The sequence below is a fragment of the Ixodes scapularis genome, unplaced genomic scaffold (genome assembly GCF_016920785.2).
Source record: "Ixodes scapularis isolate PalLabHiFi unplaced genomic scaffold, ASM1692078v2 PGA_scaffold5__190_contigs__length_132052651, whole genome shotgun sequence".
Classification (NCBI taxonomy): Eukaryota; Metazoa; Arthropoda; class Arachnida; order Ixodida; family Ixodidae; genus Ixodes; species Ixodes scapularis.
The window spans coordinates 129,542,603-129,557,354 of NW_024609880.1; the positions used below are offsets into that span (position 1 = coordinate 129,542,603).

General features: G+C 44.8%; 1 protein-coding gene across 1 annotated transcript in view; it reads right to left on the reverse strand.

Moving 5' to 3' along the window:
* LOC8050659 (diuretic hormone receptor) overlaps positions 1-13,476 on the reverse strand; it is a 71,143-nt gene extending 57,667 nt beyond the window's left edge. Inside the window, exon 1 of the mRNA XM_042294347.1 lies at positions 13,314-13,476. Coding sequence (XP_042150281.1) covers positions 13,314-13,476 — 163 coding nt within the window. The remainder of the gene's footprint in view (positions 1-13,313) is intronic.
* Positions 13,477-14,752: the final 1,276 nt, after the last annotated feature.

Consider the following 14,752-nt stretch of genomic DNA (forward strand, 5'->3'; position numbering starts at 1 on the left):
TACTGTCACAGGACAAGTCAAAGGAATTGAACAAACCAGTCGTTCTCAGTCGTCCTTAGATTTCTTTTTCTTTAGTCGCTTTTTTTTGCTTAAAATGCATCATCAACTAATCCAAGTGCGTACTATCATACAATTATTGTCTCTGCAAGACTGGGACAATGCTGGGACAATCAATGAAGCCCGCTTACATTGTTCCAGCTGTCAAGACCCTCTCAGTGATTATGATTTCATTAAAAATTGGATTAGGCCTGAGCTTTATTACGAATTAAATTCTATTTAATGTATCGATTTGAAGACCTTCAATATGCGGCTCTTAATGCAAAAATCTCTCTCTCTCTCTCTCTCTATATATATATATATATATATATATATATATACAGGGTGCGGCCGTAAAAACGTTCACATTTGGCACGCCTAGCAAAAAACGAATTTCAAACGTACATACCTGAAGTTGGGCACACGAACGTCGTTTATTCCAAAGTTTTTTGCCTATTTTTTTCAGACGTCAACTCTGGAGTAGCAAATTATTAGAAAGATAACAAAAATGGCAGACGTGCATTTCCTATGGCCTATACCCGCCCGTTCGCCGTCTGCTATCTAATTCGCGACGCCGCTGCCAGATGGCGTACTGAACGCAAAAACGCGGGAAGCGCCGCACGAAAGGCTGGTGTCGGGCGAGATAATCCCGATAAAAAGTGATTTTACCGAAATATGTGAACGATTATGCCCTTTTACTCGAAATTTAGAAACTGGCGGACGCCCTCGTTTAATAAAAATATGTTCTAAAGCAGACGAACGTGTTTCTTCCTTTGTCGTCTGCTTATCAGTTGACGGGTCCGTTCCCGGTGAAAGCTCAACTTTGGAATCAAGAGTGCCGCTGCTGAGGCATCTTGATTGTTCCTATTTATTGTTTTTGTTGCACTATCTTCTGCAGTTATTATCAAAATATTTTCCGCGTCGCCCTGCGATGCCGCAATACTCGGCAAGTGAGTGTGCCCTGGCAGTCAAGCGGTACGTGGAGCGGAACTCGGTGGCCACAGCACAACGAAAATTTCGCACTGCATTTCATAAACGCCCGCCTTTACGCCCGACTGTTTTGAGTTGGGCGGATCGTTTTGTGAGTGGAGAAGACTTTAAAAAGAAGAATCCAGTCAGTGAACGTGAGAGCCTACTGAAAAATCAGGAGCTCATTGAAGCGGTGCTTGCTGTCTTCGAGAGCGACCCGCAATTGTCAACAAGACGAGCAGCTGTAAATAAATGATCTCGTCGCATCATGGTGTCTTCTTGCTTGCATGACAATCTGTCAGAACTTGACTTGAAACAGGTAATTTCAACAATCACTGATATATTTCGTTCAAATCACTTTTTATCGGGATTATCTCGCCCGACACCAGCCTTTCGTGGGGGTTTCCCGCGTTTTTGCGTTCATTGCGCCGACTGGGAGCGGCATCGCGAACCAGATAGCAGACGGCGAACGGGCGGGTATAGGCCATAGGAAATGCACGTCTGCCATTTTTGTTATCTTTCTAATAATTCGCTACTCCAGAGTTGACGTCTGAAAAAAATAGGCAAAAAACTTTGGAATAAACGACGTTCGTGTGCCCAATTTCAGGTATGTACGTTTGAAATTCGATTGTTGCTAGGCGTGCCAAATGTGAAAGTTTTTACGGCCGCACCCTGTATATATATATATAAAACTGAGAAGAAAAAAACCCTTAGTGAAAAACAGCAACAACGGACGATTTAATCTTCGACGTTTCGGCCGGAGTCCGGCCTTCGTCAGGAATATATATATATATATATATATATATATATATATATATATATATATATATATATAACGTGTACAATTATTTTCTGAATGTCGATACTCCACCGATTACGGTGCCACAGTAGAGCGCTACAGGTATGTCTTCAGTAACATGGGGCGATGCCGCGATGGAGTGAAATATATTCTGATTTCGTTGAGACGGTGATGCGTGCCGAGGCAAATGAATATGAATACGTGGCACATCGCTGCTACCGCAGATTGAGAAATATATCTGTCCTCTCGGTCTACTGTCCGACAATGGCCGATGACACGTTGGGATCGCTTCATCGTGCACAGCTCGTACGAGCAGCGTCGGACTTCAGGATTGCTATGAGCTCGCCTCAATTTGATCAGGAGTTGTGGCACGATTTTGCTTCCTTCCTTGAAAGGAAAGAAAAGTAATGGTGCTTTCATTTGTATCTTCGACCGTGAACTCTCAGAGGTCCCTGAGTGTTTAGTGCATCACTGATAAACTCGGAATGTCAATCATTTAATCAGCTGAGCCACTAATACCGTGACAGACCTATTAGCGGCGAGATGTTTCGGTGGCGCCCTCGTTTGGTTACCTTTCGTGACGTCATTACCTTCTGAACAACAAGTTCGGTGGTGTGTGTAATGGGCATGGTGGAAGCCTGAAATCATAGCGCTCTTAAAGCAATACCGCAAACACCGTCAAAATTGAAGTTCTTACATTCCTCTTATTTCCGTCGATGAAACATCCTTCCCTGACGTCATAGTCAGCATTCGGCCAATTGTGGTGGGCCGACCACAGCGACGCTTTCGATCGCTCACATCGCCAATAGGGAGTATTCACTGGACGCCACATTTGAGGGCGATGTTTAGAGCGCATGCTCGAAACGAGCTCACTTTAATAGGCTGCTAAGACCGGCAATCTTGGTGGTGCGGAATGCACGTGGCGAAAGAACTATGGAAGCACGCCGCCAGCACGCACTCAACAGTGGCGCACACAGCTATGGTCGCCAGTGAACCCAAGCCTCAAAAAGAATGCAGGGAAAAGTGTTCCACTCGCCGCACGCGCACGCTTTCCCCGTATAGAAGATTCGAAGTAAATAACCAAAATAAAGCGATGACGAACGTGCGTGCAAGATGCCGTTTGTTTTATGGTTTTGCTTGAGAACAGTCTCTGCTGCAGACGCCTGCACGTTTGGCGCCTGAGGCGCAATTACACAATTCAATGCATTCTCCTTGATGCCTGGGCAATGGAGTGGGCTCTAACGGCCGTGTTTTCATGATGGCAAGAGGCATGAACGTTTTTTTGACACTTGGACGGCAGGGTAATCAAACCACAAAGCAGTCTGCCTTTTTTTTTTGCTGATGTTAGAAAAGACGGAGCTATAAATGTAGACGGATATGCACGTAGGCTAGTTAGGGACATAATAAAAATGATAAAAGTTCTAAAAGCAATAAACAAGTGAAAAAATAACGAACACTAAAAAAGTGCTTTGTGGCCTTTTTCACTCTTTTAATTGTCTGTATTTTATCTTGTACAGTGGGGAGGAACAATTTGTTTCTTGAGTTAATCGTGAGGCAGCATTCATGGAAGAGATTATTAGATTAAAATATTCAAGTTTACTAAACGCTCAGTAAGTGCGCTCTACATTTCTTTAATATCAAGCTTCTTGAATGGAAAGCTTTGTTGAACGCCGAAGGCGCGACCATAATTTTTCCCTTTGCCGAGGAGGCTCATAAAAACCGCAATTTCTGGCACATTATGGTATTTTTCGATTGACACCACAACTCAAAGCGACGAAAGAATTCGTGCTGTGATCTCCGAAGAACATTGAGTTGTTTTTATCCCCTTATTCGGGCAGAGCAGAAAGAGAGGTCAAAATCAAAAATAACATCCCCATTTCATTTCTCATCATTGCCTTCAAAAAAAAAAGGAGCTGAATGGATTAGAAACTTCAACCAACCGTCGCATTGACTTTTATTATTTGTAATCTGCGACTAACTTTTAATAAACTTAATGTAATACACGTCAGTCAAAAAAAAAAAAAGCGCTAACAAAAAAGAATGCGTAAAAAAAAAACAGGTTAGCGTATGTTACATTTTATCTATACTGTAAACGACTTTTTTGACACGAAATGTATTTCATCACATGTATGGCCCTGTCTTTCTCGCATTCGATCCAAAAGTCATCTGCTAATTCGTATTTTGACTCAAGCACATTAATAGGAATGCCAATTAAAATGTTTCATAAGCGGACTTCGATAATGGTTCGTTCTGGGGGGCTATGTTCAACAAATGTTCCGTTTCTTCTAAAAAAAAAAAAAAAAAGTGACGGAAGTGCCAATATCACGTCTGATTCACTAGAGGCTCAAATGACGAAAGAAGGAACATTCGTCATTTGACCCTCAAACCAATCAGACGTGATATCGTCACTTCCGTCACTTCCGTTTCTTTATTAGAAGAAACGGAACATTTGTCGAACATAGCCCCCCTGCTCTCAAAAGACGTATCCAATCAAAGTCGTGGATACCTAATAGTCTTTTCCTTTCGTAAAAACGTAAAAAGAGGCATCGATTCACCGATTACTGACTTCTGCAGTTCGTCGATAAATCACCCGAAAAAAGAGAGCACAGATGAAGGAAAAGACATTCCCGGAGAACACGAAGCCTGTAAATCGAGGCAAAAATTACGAGGATCCCAGCAAACGTTCGCAGGGACAACAGCATGACGTTTGACTTGCTTGTTGTCGCTGCGCGTGCACTCTTAGCTCTATAGAGAGCGCAAGTTCGTCTGCTTCTTTTGCCGGGGTTCTAATGACGTCAGAAGAGCACCGAGCTCTGATTGGCTCTGATTGGAGGATAGTGGGTGGACATCAATGCAGCTTGCTTTGAGGTCTACCCACTATCCTTCGATCAGAGCCAATCGGAGCTCCCCGTCTTTCTGACGTCACCACAGCCCCTGCAAAGAAAGCAGACGAACTTGCTCTCCACATAGTCATGGATGACATAAAAACAAAGCAGGGCGCGGCGAGCCCGAGCATCTTATTATCGCTCTTTAGCCAATCAGAAGGAAGCATTGGCCGAGAAGAGCGCCGAACAACTAATCACGAAGCAAGAAGCATAAAGCCACGACCTACGTTTCTTAAGAAGTCAGTGACGGTAGTTATTTTAAGCTTAGTCATGTGCTGGGATCCATCTGTTGTTCGCAGTGATTGGCTGTCTCCGTGTTCTGCAAAAAAGTGAACGCACCCTCTTTCTTTTTTTTCTCTTTTTTTTTTGTACTTTACAAAGAGTATAAACGAAGGAACGGACTAGACGACAGATCTTTCACTGCTTTTTGTTTCACTCCATTTGCTGCGTGTTTGTAATGCACATTTGCACCAGCGTGTTAAATTTCTAAGCGAACTCACTTGTTTTTATAATGCGCAGCTATAACTGATAGCGTGACCAAGTTTGATTGGACGCCGCTGCTAAGGAAACACGAACAAGAGCTGCGCTAGGCACTTTTGTATGAATATAACGAAGCTTTCGCATTTTCTTCCGCTTCCGGAGTAAATAACTTTCGTTACAACGCAGTTTATGACAGCTCCCACGTTCCGACGTTAGCGAGCTTCGTTCGGAAGCGCTATTAAATAGTCGTTACGAATTCGAGATGGAACCGGGACATCTATTCTCCCGAGGACGCCGACTCTGGGACATTAGGACTGGGCTGGACCTCTCCATGGAACAATAGCGCCTGCCGACCGAATCAACAATTTACTCCCCGCACTGCGCTGATTAAGGCAGCGAAGGGCTATACGGTCCGGCACAAGCGTTCTTCCATTCTGCTTCCTCGGCTGCCAAGTGGAGCGACTACTTTTCGATCAGGAAGTGCCGGCAAATTGGCCACGATTCAGGGCAGCCAGCAAACCGGTGGTGCCAGCGTGGACTGGCCCTAAACATGCTGTCTCTTGACTCTTGTGACTTGACTCGACAAAGTAAAATTAATTTGGAGTTTGCGGGATGATTAAATTAATACGGAGTTTGCAGGCGTCCCGACCTGAGGCAGGTTGTTTTTCAGTGCACTTAATGCGCTCCAATAAGAAAATGTGGTAGGTGCAGATTTAATGCGATAGCCTTAAGGAGCTCGTGTTGCAGGAAATCCGGCGTCGGTGGAGTGACGCGAAAATCCTGATTGGTGAACAGGGTCATGACGTCAAAGCCACGTGACTTCGCGAGGTAAACAACCCACAACGCTAACGCGAAACATGACGTCACGCTGTAATGAAAGTTATTAAAGCCTAACTTGTAATGCAAAGTAAAGGTCGCCGCATGTCTCAAATCATTTCACTTTATAAAGTAGTTAGTTTGTCTTAAAATGAAATTTGAAGAAGTGGCCCCGATTTGTCCTCCAGCACCGAGCTAATGACGAACTCAACGCCACCATTTCTCCCGCAGCGGCTATTTGAGGAACCGCTCGTGACGTCTATTTTGGCTTTAATCGGCCATTTCGCCGCCGAAACAGATACAGTGGACGAGGGTACAGAGGTGCCACCCTCGCCTCCCCAGCGGACGCGTCGCGTCTTACTACCGAAGTTAAAATGCACCTAGGTCGGGACGCGCTACCTGAAAGCACCGCTGAAGCATGGTTGTATAAAAAGATTATTAATTGTGCCGCAAAACCTTGCAAACTAAAGACTTTAAAAACATCACGCCCCCTCATTTTGTACTAAACTCCAATAAATTTCATACAAAAAGAGTTTTTTTCCGTTTGCTTTTACAAAAAACATGCTTTCTAAAAGCTCAAGGTGACCACAGTACAGACAAATGATAAAGAGTGGCGCTGTTGTCGTATTTAGCTCGGTGTCGGTGGACGCCAGCGGCCCAGGTTTCGACGGCGAGTTTCCCAACTGAGTGTTTTAGTAACGTTGGCTGTAGCACTCCCTCTAGATGCCCAGAAATCTCCCGAACCCCGTCAATAAACTAAAGTGAATTCTCATTACCTATTTGTTGAACAAATAAATAAAAAAAAATAAGACAATCTGCTCTGTGGATAAAAAAAGAAAAGATATCACCATCCACTACTTTTCCAGTTAAGAAAATAAAGATAGCGACAAGCTTGCATAAATGCGGCTGTGCCGAGATCTAATAGTAGACTTATTCCTTCCCACAAAATATTGCGAGCTAAATAAAACAAAAATGACAGACAAAAAACCCCTGTAATTTCGACCAGGGGCGTTCTTGATATCACGTCACTTTACCGCAAGCACATTACGGGGTCTCTTTTTTTTTCTTTTTTTGTCTCTGGTGTGATAAAACGTGGCCCTTAATTTAATCCTCTTAGGAGCTCTGACTCCCTTTCTCGTTCCTGGAAGGGGTAATAAAGTTCCCCCGAATTGGTGGCATTTGGGAACACGGAGTCTATCTTTATAGGGAAAGGAAAAAAACGACGCAATAAAATACCGGCATGACAAAATTGAACTTAGGCGCTCAACAAATGCAAAGCCTTCAGTCGTCTAAGCTTCCCCGAAAGGTCACGAAAAATAATTGCCCGAAAAGTCAAAAAAAAAAAAGAAAAGAAGTTTCCGTTTTGTCGATTAGATTAATGGTGATAAATATATATATATATATATCTTTTCCGGGTCTACGGCCGGAAATTGATCGCTACCAAGTAGCGACGGATTCTTAAAACCCGTATGTTCCAAAGTGCGGAACGTCTTACAGGAGGGGTGACTTCCTATTTATTTTTTTTATAGCTCTCGTGCAATCTAAAAGAAATTGCTTCCCAAATTCATTTTTGGAATGATTATCTGAAAAAGAGTGCGAGATGTTTCACTGAGCACAGCTCTAAATAGGTTTTTCTTAAAGTTTTTTTTATCGTAATATAAATATTACAAATTCATGACACACGGGCGATTCGTATCTCAACCGAGGAAGTAAATTATTTCCGCTAACTACTTATCTTAAATTTACACGACTCTGGAAACAATGTATTAGGTTTAAGTATACAAAATATTGGAGCCCGACCAGAATTCTAAGATATAGCATTAGTCAAACGGGCGCTCATGTTCCCTTCGAAATACTTAGTCCGATCGAATAACCATAATTGTTTTCGTTACATGTATTTTAGTGAAGAAAGCGCATTGTTAAGTTTAATTTGTTTTGTATTATTTATTTAACAACAATGTATTAGTCTAGGCAGTGTATAACTTGAGTAATAATCTCATACTCAAGAAAGGGCATCATATTTTAATGGAATTCGGTAAATAATATTGGGGATAATGTACGTAACGCCATTTAGTCAATTTCTTAATTAGGCACAAAGTGGTCGCTCCGTGATAAAATAATTGAGCGCTTCATTTTACAGAGTGACTTCTGATTGGAGCATGCCCATTCCCGGTCTAAGTGGCGCTACATTCACCATCCAGCTCTCGTAGTGCGCATTCGCTGGCGACCATAGTTGTGTGCGCGGCTGCTGAGCCCGTGCTGACGACGAGCCACCACAGTTCTTTTGCAACATGCATTCCGCACCATCAAGATTGCCTATCTTAGTAGGCTATTAACGAGAGCCCATACTGAACACGCGCTCTAAATATCGCCCTCAATAATGACGTCCAGTCAATATCGTCGTGATTAGGGTGCCTACATGTCTGTCTGTCTCAGGGTAAAGACCTCCATTGTTGCCCTGAATGTGCCAGCGCGTGACGCTCTCGCGCACTCGGTGCGTGACTTGGGCGGTAAAATGGCGGCTATGCATTAGCCAAAGCTACGCGCTCGAGCTGAGTGACACCGGAATGCGCGCACTTCAATATGCATTAAAAAACGAATGGGCGGAAAAACATGGGTGAGATGTCACCACTCAAGCAAAAGCGCGCGTGTGTATGAAGGCATTCTAGTCGAGATGTTTCGGTGGCGCCCTCCTACGGTTTCCTCTCCTGACGTCATTACCTTAAGAAACAACAAGTTCGACGGTGTTTGTAACGAGCATAGTGGAAGCTTGAAATCATTGTGCTCTGAAACCAACACTGCCAACACCGTCAAAATTTAAGTTCTTACATTACTCTTATTTCCGTTCCTGCTAAATCCTTTGCTCACGGCATACTCAGCATCACTCATGCGCTGATAAACCTATCCAAAAACTTTCAGCCGTTCCACTCTGGTGAAGAAAAAAGACCAGCGGAGCTGTACAATGGAAAGTAATGGTCGGCCGCAAGTCGGCAAGACAGAGTGGAAAGGCTGCGTGGCTAGCCGCCGTCGCTCATAGATGGCGGTAAATGTCCAGAGTTGGGTGTCTTTAGGGTGCCTTCATGTGCGCTTTGCTTGGGGTGATGACATCTGGCCATTTTGTTTCGAACGTTTATTTTTATTTTTTGTTCTGAAGCGCGTGAAAGAGCGCGTCCCTGCACGCGCTCGTGGCGCTGACTCTGCTACGGCGACATTTTGTTTCCTACGGTTTCTTTGTATTTTACCCGTGAGCGCGTGCTGTCGGCATCGGGTACTACAAACGATGGCATCACCCTAAACAGAAGGACATTGAGGCACCCTAGGTGTCTTCATTTCTTTGCGGGGAGACACGATTTTGGGAAAACTAGCCCTGAACAGCTCCGCTGTAAAAAGGGCTCATCGCCGATTCCATTTTCAGTGCTCGTGCGTATGGCGCGTGATTTGCTCTCTTTCCGAAGCGACAAAAGTGCACGTTCTGGGCTGGGGAGATGGTGCACCAGAGGCAAAAGCGCAGGTGCGAGCTCGTAGCTTTCCCATATCCTTACCTATCTCGAGCACTCGCGAAAGGAAAGCGAAACTGAAAGCCACGTGCCCGCGCCTGTGACCTTGCGTTTGCTGCACACAAGTCCTGAGATGGAGCATAGGGAGTATTCACTGGGCGGCCATATTTGTGGGTGCTGTTTAGAGCGCATGAGTGAGTGAGAAAACGTATTTATCAAAGGGATGGGATACATCACGATTTCTTGATAAAGTCATCCAATCGTGAAGGGGGAAGGGGATTATGGGAAGGGTAGGGGGAGGAGGCTAAATGTAACAGTCGATCCCCGATGAGAGGACGAAACTAATCAGGGAATCGAGAATGTGTTTGCGGTGCGGGTGCTTGAGCTCAGAACGAGCTCACATCAATAGGCTGCTAAGACCGGCACTCTTGATGGTGCGTTAATGCACGTTACAAAAGAACTGTGAAAGCTCGCCATCAACACGCGCTCAGCAGTCGCGCACACAGCTATGGCCGCCAGTGAATACTCCCTATAGCTGTTGCAACTTCACGGCTGTCTGTCCCGCGGTCGAGTACGCGGCATGCATGCGCTGCAAGCTTGGAACAACGACTGTGGTCTGTGGAAGGTGCATAGCAACAACGTTTATTGCCTCAAGTCCCGGCCCCAAGACATAGCCCGCGCTTTGGGCTTCACAACAAAAAGAGTGATCTGCTTGATAACATCGAGCAATACTTTAATTATTACCAGCAAGTAACATAGACGGATGATAATGATGCTGCAACACCGGCAAGTTAAAATTAGTTGACTCCTTAGTCCAGAATAGCCGACTCTTGCCATTGCACGGGCGCAGTTCCTCGTCACGAACATATTTCGCCAATTCGTATATTAAAATACTAAAACAGTTAGACGTTGTTTAAAATATATGATTTGTTCTTATTCTCCTCACATCGCGTTTGCGGGGCGGCTGCCGCCGTTTGCTTTTCTGTGGTTCACTTCTTCCGACGACGCACTTGTATCTTTTTGCGGTATGGAACGAGGAAAACACTATTTTTTGAGCCACCAGCGAATACCCCCCTAGGATTTTTTTACGTTTGTTTTTGTTCCCGCGTTCCACAGTTCTCTTAGCCAAAATGTGATTCTTGTTTGTGCCTTTAGGGCCTTAAAAAACCCCGAAGAAGTCAACGTATAAAATAAAACTTGAGTTTTTTTTGTTTTTTTTTAGTCCAGTTATTGTGGCAATAATTTGCCAAACAAGTGGCACAGTGAGGCTCTATTTCTGGGGTGTCAATATTCCTATGACAACTTGGGCCTAAACTGCCATACAAGTGCCAGATTTAGGCTTACAAGTGCCAGATTTAGACATAAAAGTGCCAGATTTAGACCAGACATAGCACCTTTGGCTCAAGGCTGGCGCTTCGGCAATTGTGTCATGGGACAGAGAAAAGCAGTAGAAAAGTAATCTGCCCCTCACTAATGCCTTGCTGCAATGTCGTATTAGGCCCAAATTCGGCCTGTAAGACTGCCAAGCTTGTACCAAATAAGGCGTTTATCTAACGTGCTAACTGGCTGTATATAAGACCAATGCTGCGTGGAAGGGCCGACCGGCAAGTTCGTAATCAGGTTAGCCGGGCCTTTTCTGTGTTTCATATCGCGTTTTTGCCTACTCTTCCGGTTGCAGCGAGTCTGGAAGCTGATCCCCACTGAAGCCAGGAGAACGTCGAATGTTTGAGCAAGGGTTCCTCCTTTTTTACCTATCTATGACACAGAGAGGAAAGTTTAAGAGACGCTTCCAAATTAAGTTCAAACAAATCAGATTAAAGGCCGATCTAAAGAATAAACCCTACCTCTACTTTTCTCCTCGCCATTCCTCCCGCAAGAATAAAAAAGCAGAAAAAGAAAGGCAAATGGTTTTCTTTTTTTTAACGCTTCAAGGTTCGTGTTTTGCTTGGGAGATAAATCTAAAAACGTTAGGAGAAAAAGTAAAATAAAAAATTTGTATTTTTCGTCCACAGTGTGCGAAGAAGCAAGAGTGATAGGTGTAGCTCGGTCGCACAGTGCGGGTGCAATTGTGCCATCACGTACCTGAGGACGGAGGTGCATAGCTGGTTAATTCTCATCTCCGTCATGGTTGGCGTCGTGGATGCCACTGACGACTGCCAGTGGCACTAGTCAGTGGCATCGACATCCACGACGCCAACCACGACGGAGTTCAAACGGAGTCCGTTTCATCCATGAAGGAAGTGGGTGACCTCAGTGGAAGCTTCTAAAACCATCCAATATTACGCGTAGCAGATGGATACTCCCAAAATGGGATTTCGGATAACAAGAGCGATATTTGAAAACAAGTATTTCAAGCAGACGACACTATGATTTTCCTTTCGTCGCGTAATTCTTGGCTGCCCTCTTCGCTCTCTTCTCGCGACACGGCGGACGGGAAATCTTGTGTTCCCTCTCCTCGTGGCATAAAAAAATAAAATACTTTTTTTTTTTTTGCGCTTGCGGCGACGAGAACGAACGAGGAAGAAATCTTTACAAAGTACACCCCATAAAATTATTGCTTTAATATCTCTTTCAAAAAAGTGAGGGTGAATTTCTCCCAAGCAGGAAAGGTGTTTAGGGTTACTCTTAAAGCTGCAGTAACACTGTTACTACAGCATATGAAAGACAGTCTGAAGGTACTATGTAAAGCGTGTTTCTTACTCGCACGACAGCTACACTGGTCAAACAATAGACTCTCTGTAGACACGTTCGAAACATACTTATGTATGCATTAGGTGTGTTCGCAGATACCTTTTGCTAAAGCACCAAGCACCAAGGAGCATGCTTCGGATGTAGTCACACGCGCAGCAGTAAAGCCTGGTTCAGACAGTTGCGTTTGACGGCGTTGCGTGTGCGAGAAACCAGGACATCCCTGCTGCTTATATCATGTGGCATGATGATACCTTGAATTGGATTCCACGCTTCATACGAAGCACAGATGTGCCGGTGGCTGGCTTTCGGTTCTTGACGCAACGCAGTCAAACGCACTCAAACGCAAGTGTCCGAATCGGCCTTAACTGTGCTAAAGCAAAAGCCTAAAACAAATGGCATCTTCCACGCGCCTTCGTCAACGCCTTATTTTGGTACTTTACCAAGAATATTTTATTCGTGCTTGCGGCGCATGTACTTGCATTCAGAGCATTCTCCCTGATACTCGGCTAATTTAGCAATAAATACATTCGGTCGTCATGTTCGCAGCGAATACCGTGTGTTTGATGTATGAGCAAAAGTGAGTTCTGCCTCAAGGTGTTAGGACCAGAAAAGGCGTCTTACTAAATTACATTATTTCATTTTCTCCATGTTCCGATCATAGAGAGCGGTATTTATCTGACCGCGCCCTCGCGACGTAAATCGAAACTCGAAGTGCAACACGGCCTTACTTTTTAGTAGAGCACCTCTTAAAAAGTTGTACCGGGTGTAAAATCCCGTGAGAACAAGTGATGATCTTCTTTGCTATCAACATTCTTAAAATTAAAAAAAAGAAAGATGTCGATGATTATTGCGTCGATAAAATTAGGCGACCTCTATTTTCCTGGAATATGCGCAATACTCTCTAGACGAGACGCAGCCGACGCAATACGAGCTAATAGGACCAATCAAGCAGCGTCAAAGGCGACAGTCACTGGGCCTGCGATTTGTTCAGCGATGATAGAACACACACAGAAACGTGGCGAACACCATGATGGTGCGCTTTTGTTGCTTTCTAATTGGTCCCATGAGCTCGTAGTGTCGGCTGCGTCTAGACTTAAGGTGATGCGAAGTATATGGGACGCGAAGGAGGCAGTCACTCACTGGACGTGTCGTAGAAGAGGTCGTTGAGGAATGAGAAGCAAGGCAGGACGGCCACGGTGCCTGGTGACGTCACGGGCCAGCAGGAGAGCCCGTCCCACTTCCGCTGGCAGGGCAGTGGACCGCTCTCGTCTGCGCAATCAGAGGGTAGAGGTAACATCAACATGGCTCACTTGCTGAGGAGAGGGGATGGTGGTTGAACTGCATCGTATATCTTAAACCCGTGTTTGTCTGCGTTTGTATATTTGACTTCGGATCTTGGCGGTCGCTCTCTTCCGACGTTTCGCGAGGAAATTGTGGGCACGCGCCTGTTTTATGCAACGTCACAAAACACTCAGTTGGGAAACTCGCCGTTGAAACCCGGTCCGTTCGCGTCCACCGAGACCAAACTAAACGCGATAACAACGCCGCTCTTTAGGGACGAGTCAAAACATAAAAAGTGATTTATGTCGCTACCGCGAAATGGCACTGCCAGATGGCGCCACCGGCCTTTGCGGGATTCAGCGCGATTTGACTTGAACCAATACGAGCAGCAATGCATTTCCGGAAGTGGCCGCTGCGGGAGACGTGCCGGCGTTGCGATCGCCTTTAGTTCGGTTCTCGAGTACGGATCGTTGCCACTTTTTCAAAGCAAGCTCTCTGGCCGTTTTCAACCGAGTTGTTCGAGTAACGGTGACAATATGTTAGGAGACATATATCGTAAGTTATGAGAGCGAGCTCCGCGCTTTGAACGGGCCTGCCTAATACGCGCGCTCGTGTGGTGCAGAGTAGATGAAAGCGTGTGCTCGCGCTTCTGCAGTCGGTTCCATGTTAAGAACGCAAATGAGACTTTGCCTCCAGCACGTGACCGTTGCTTTGTGTCCTGCTTTGTCTGAGCGTGCTCACAAGACGCTAAACGGTTATCTACAATAGAAAGCACGCGCTCGAGGGGGAGCTTCTACTGCGACCTTTGCCTGTCAACCCGCTTAGCTCACACCTTTGGTGAAACACAGGTAGGCTTATAGGTATCTGTAGTGCACCGTTTTTGCATTACTGCAAGCTTATTTTGATATACAATGAGTTGGTCTACAACAAAAGAGACTCTCATTCACAAAGTTCAAGTTTCTCAGTGTGAACTTGGGAAGCCTGACCGACATTCTACTAAGAGCAAAAATTGCATTCACGTCCAGAACTGAACTGAAATAGCGGTGTTGTTAGCTTTCTATACGGTAAGCGCATGGTAACTTTTCAAATAATTAAACGGGCATGTCAAAGCACACTAAAAACTTAATTTCGAAAGGAAATTGGGAGTTTTAGAATTGTTTTTACAATATTTCGTTAGATGGAATGGGTCCTCGCACTTGCTCTTAGTTAAAAGCTATAATTGTTGAAGAAATATGATATATTGTCGAGCAGTTCACGAATTCCACCGGGAGCACCTTAAACTGAAGATATCGCTGGGT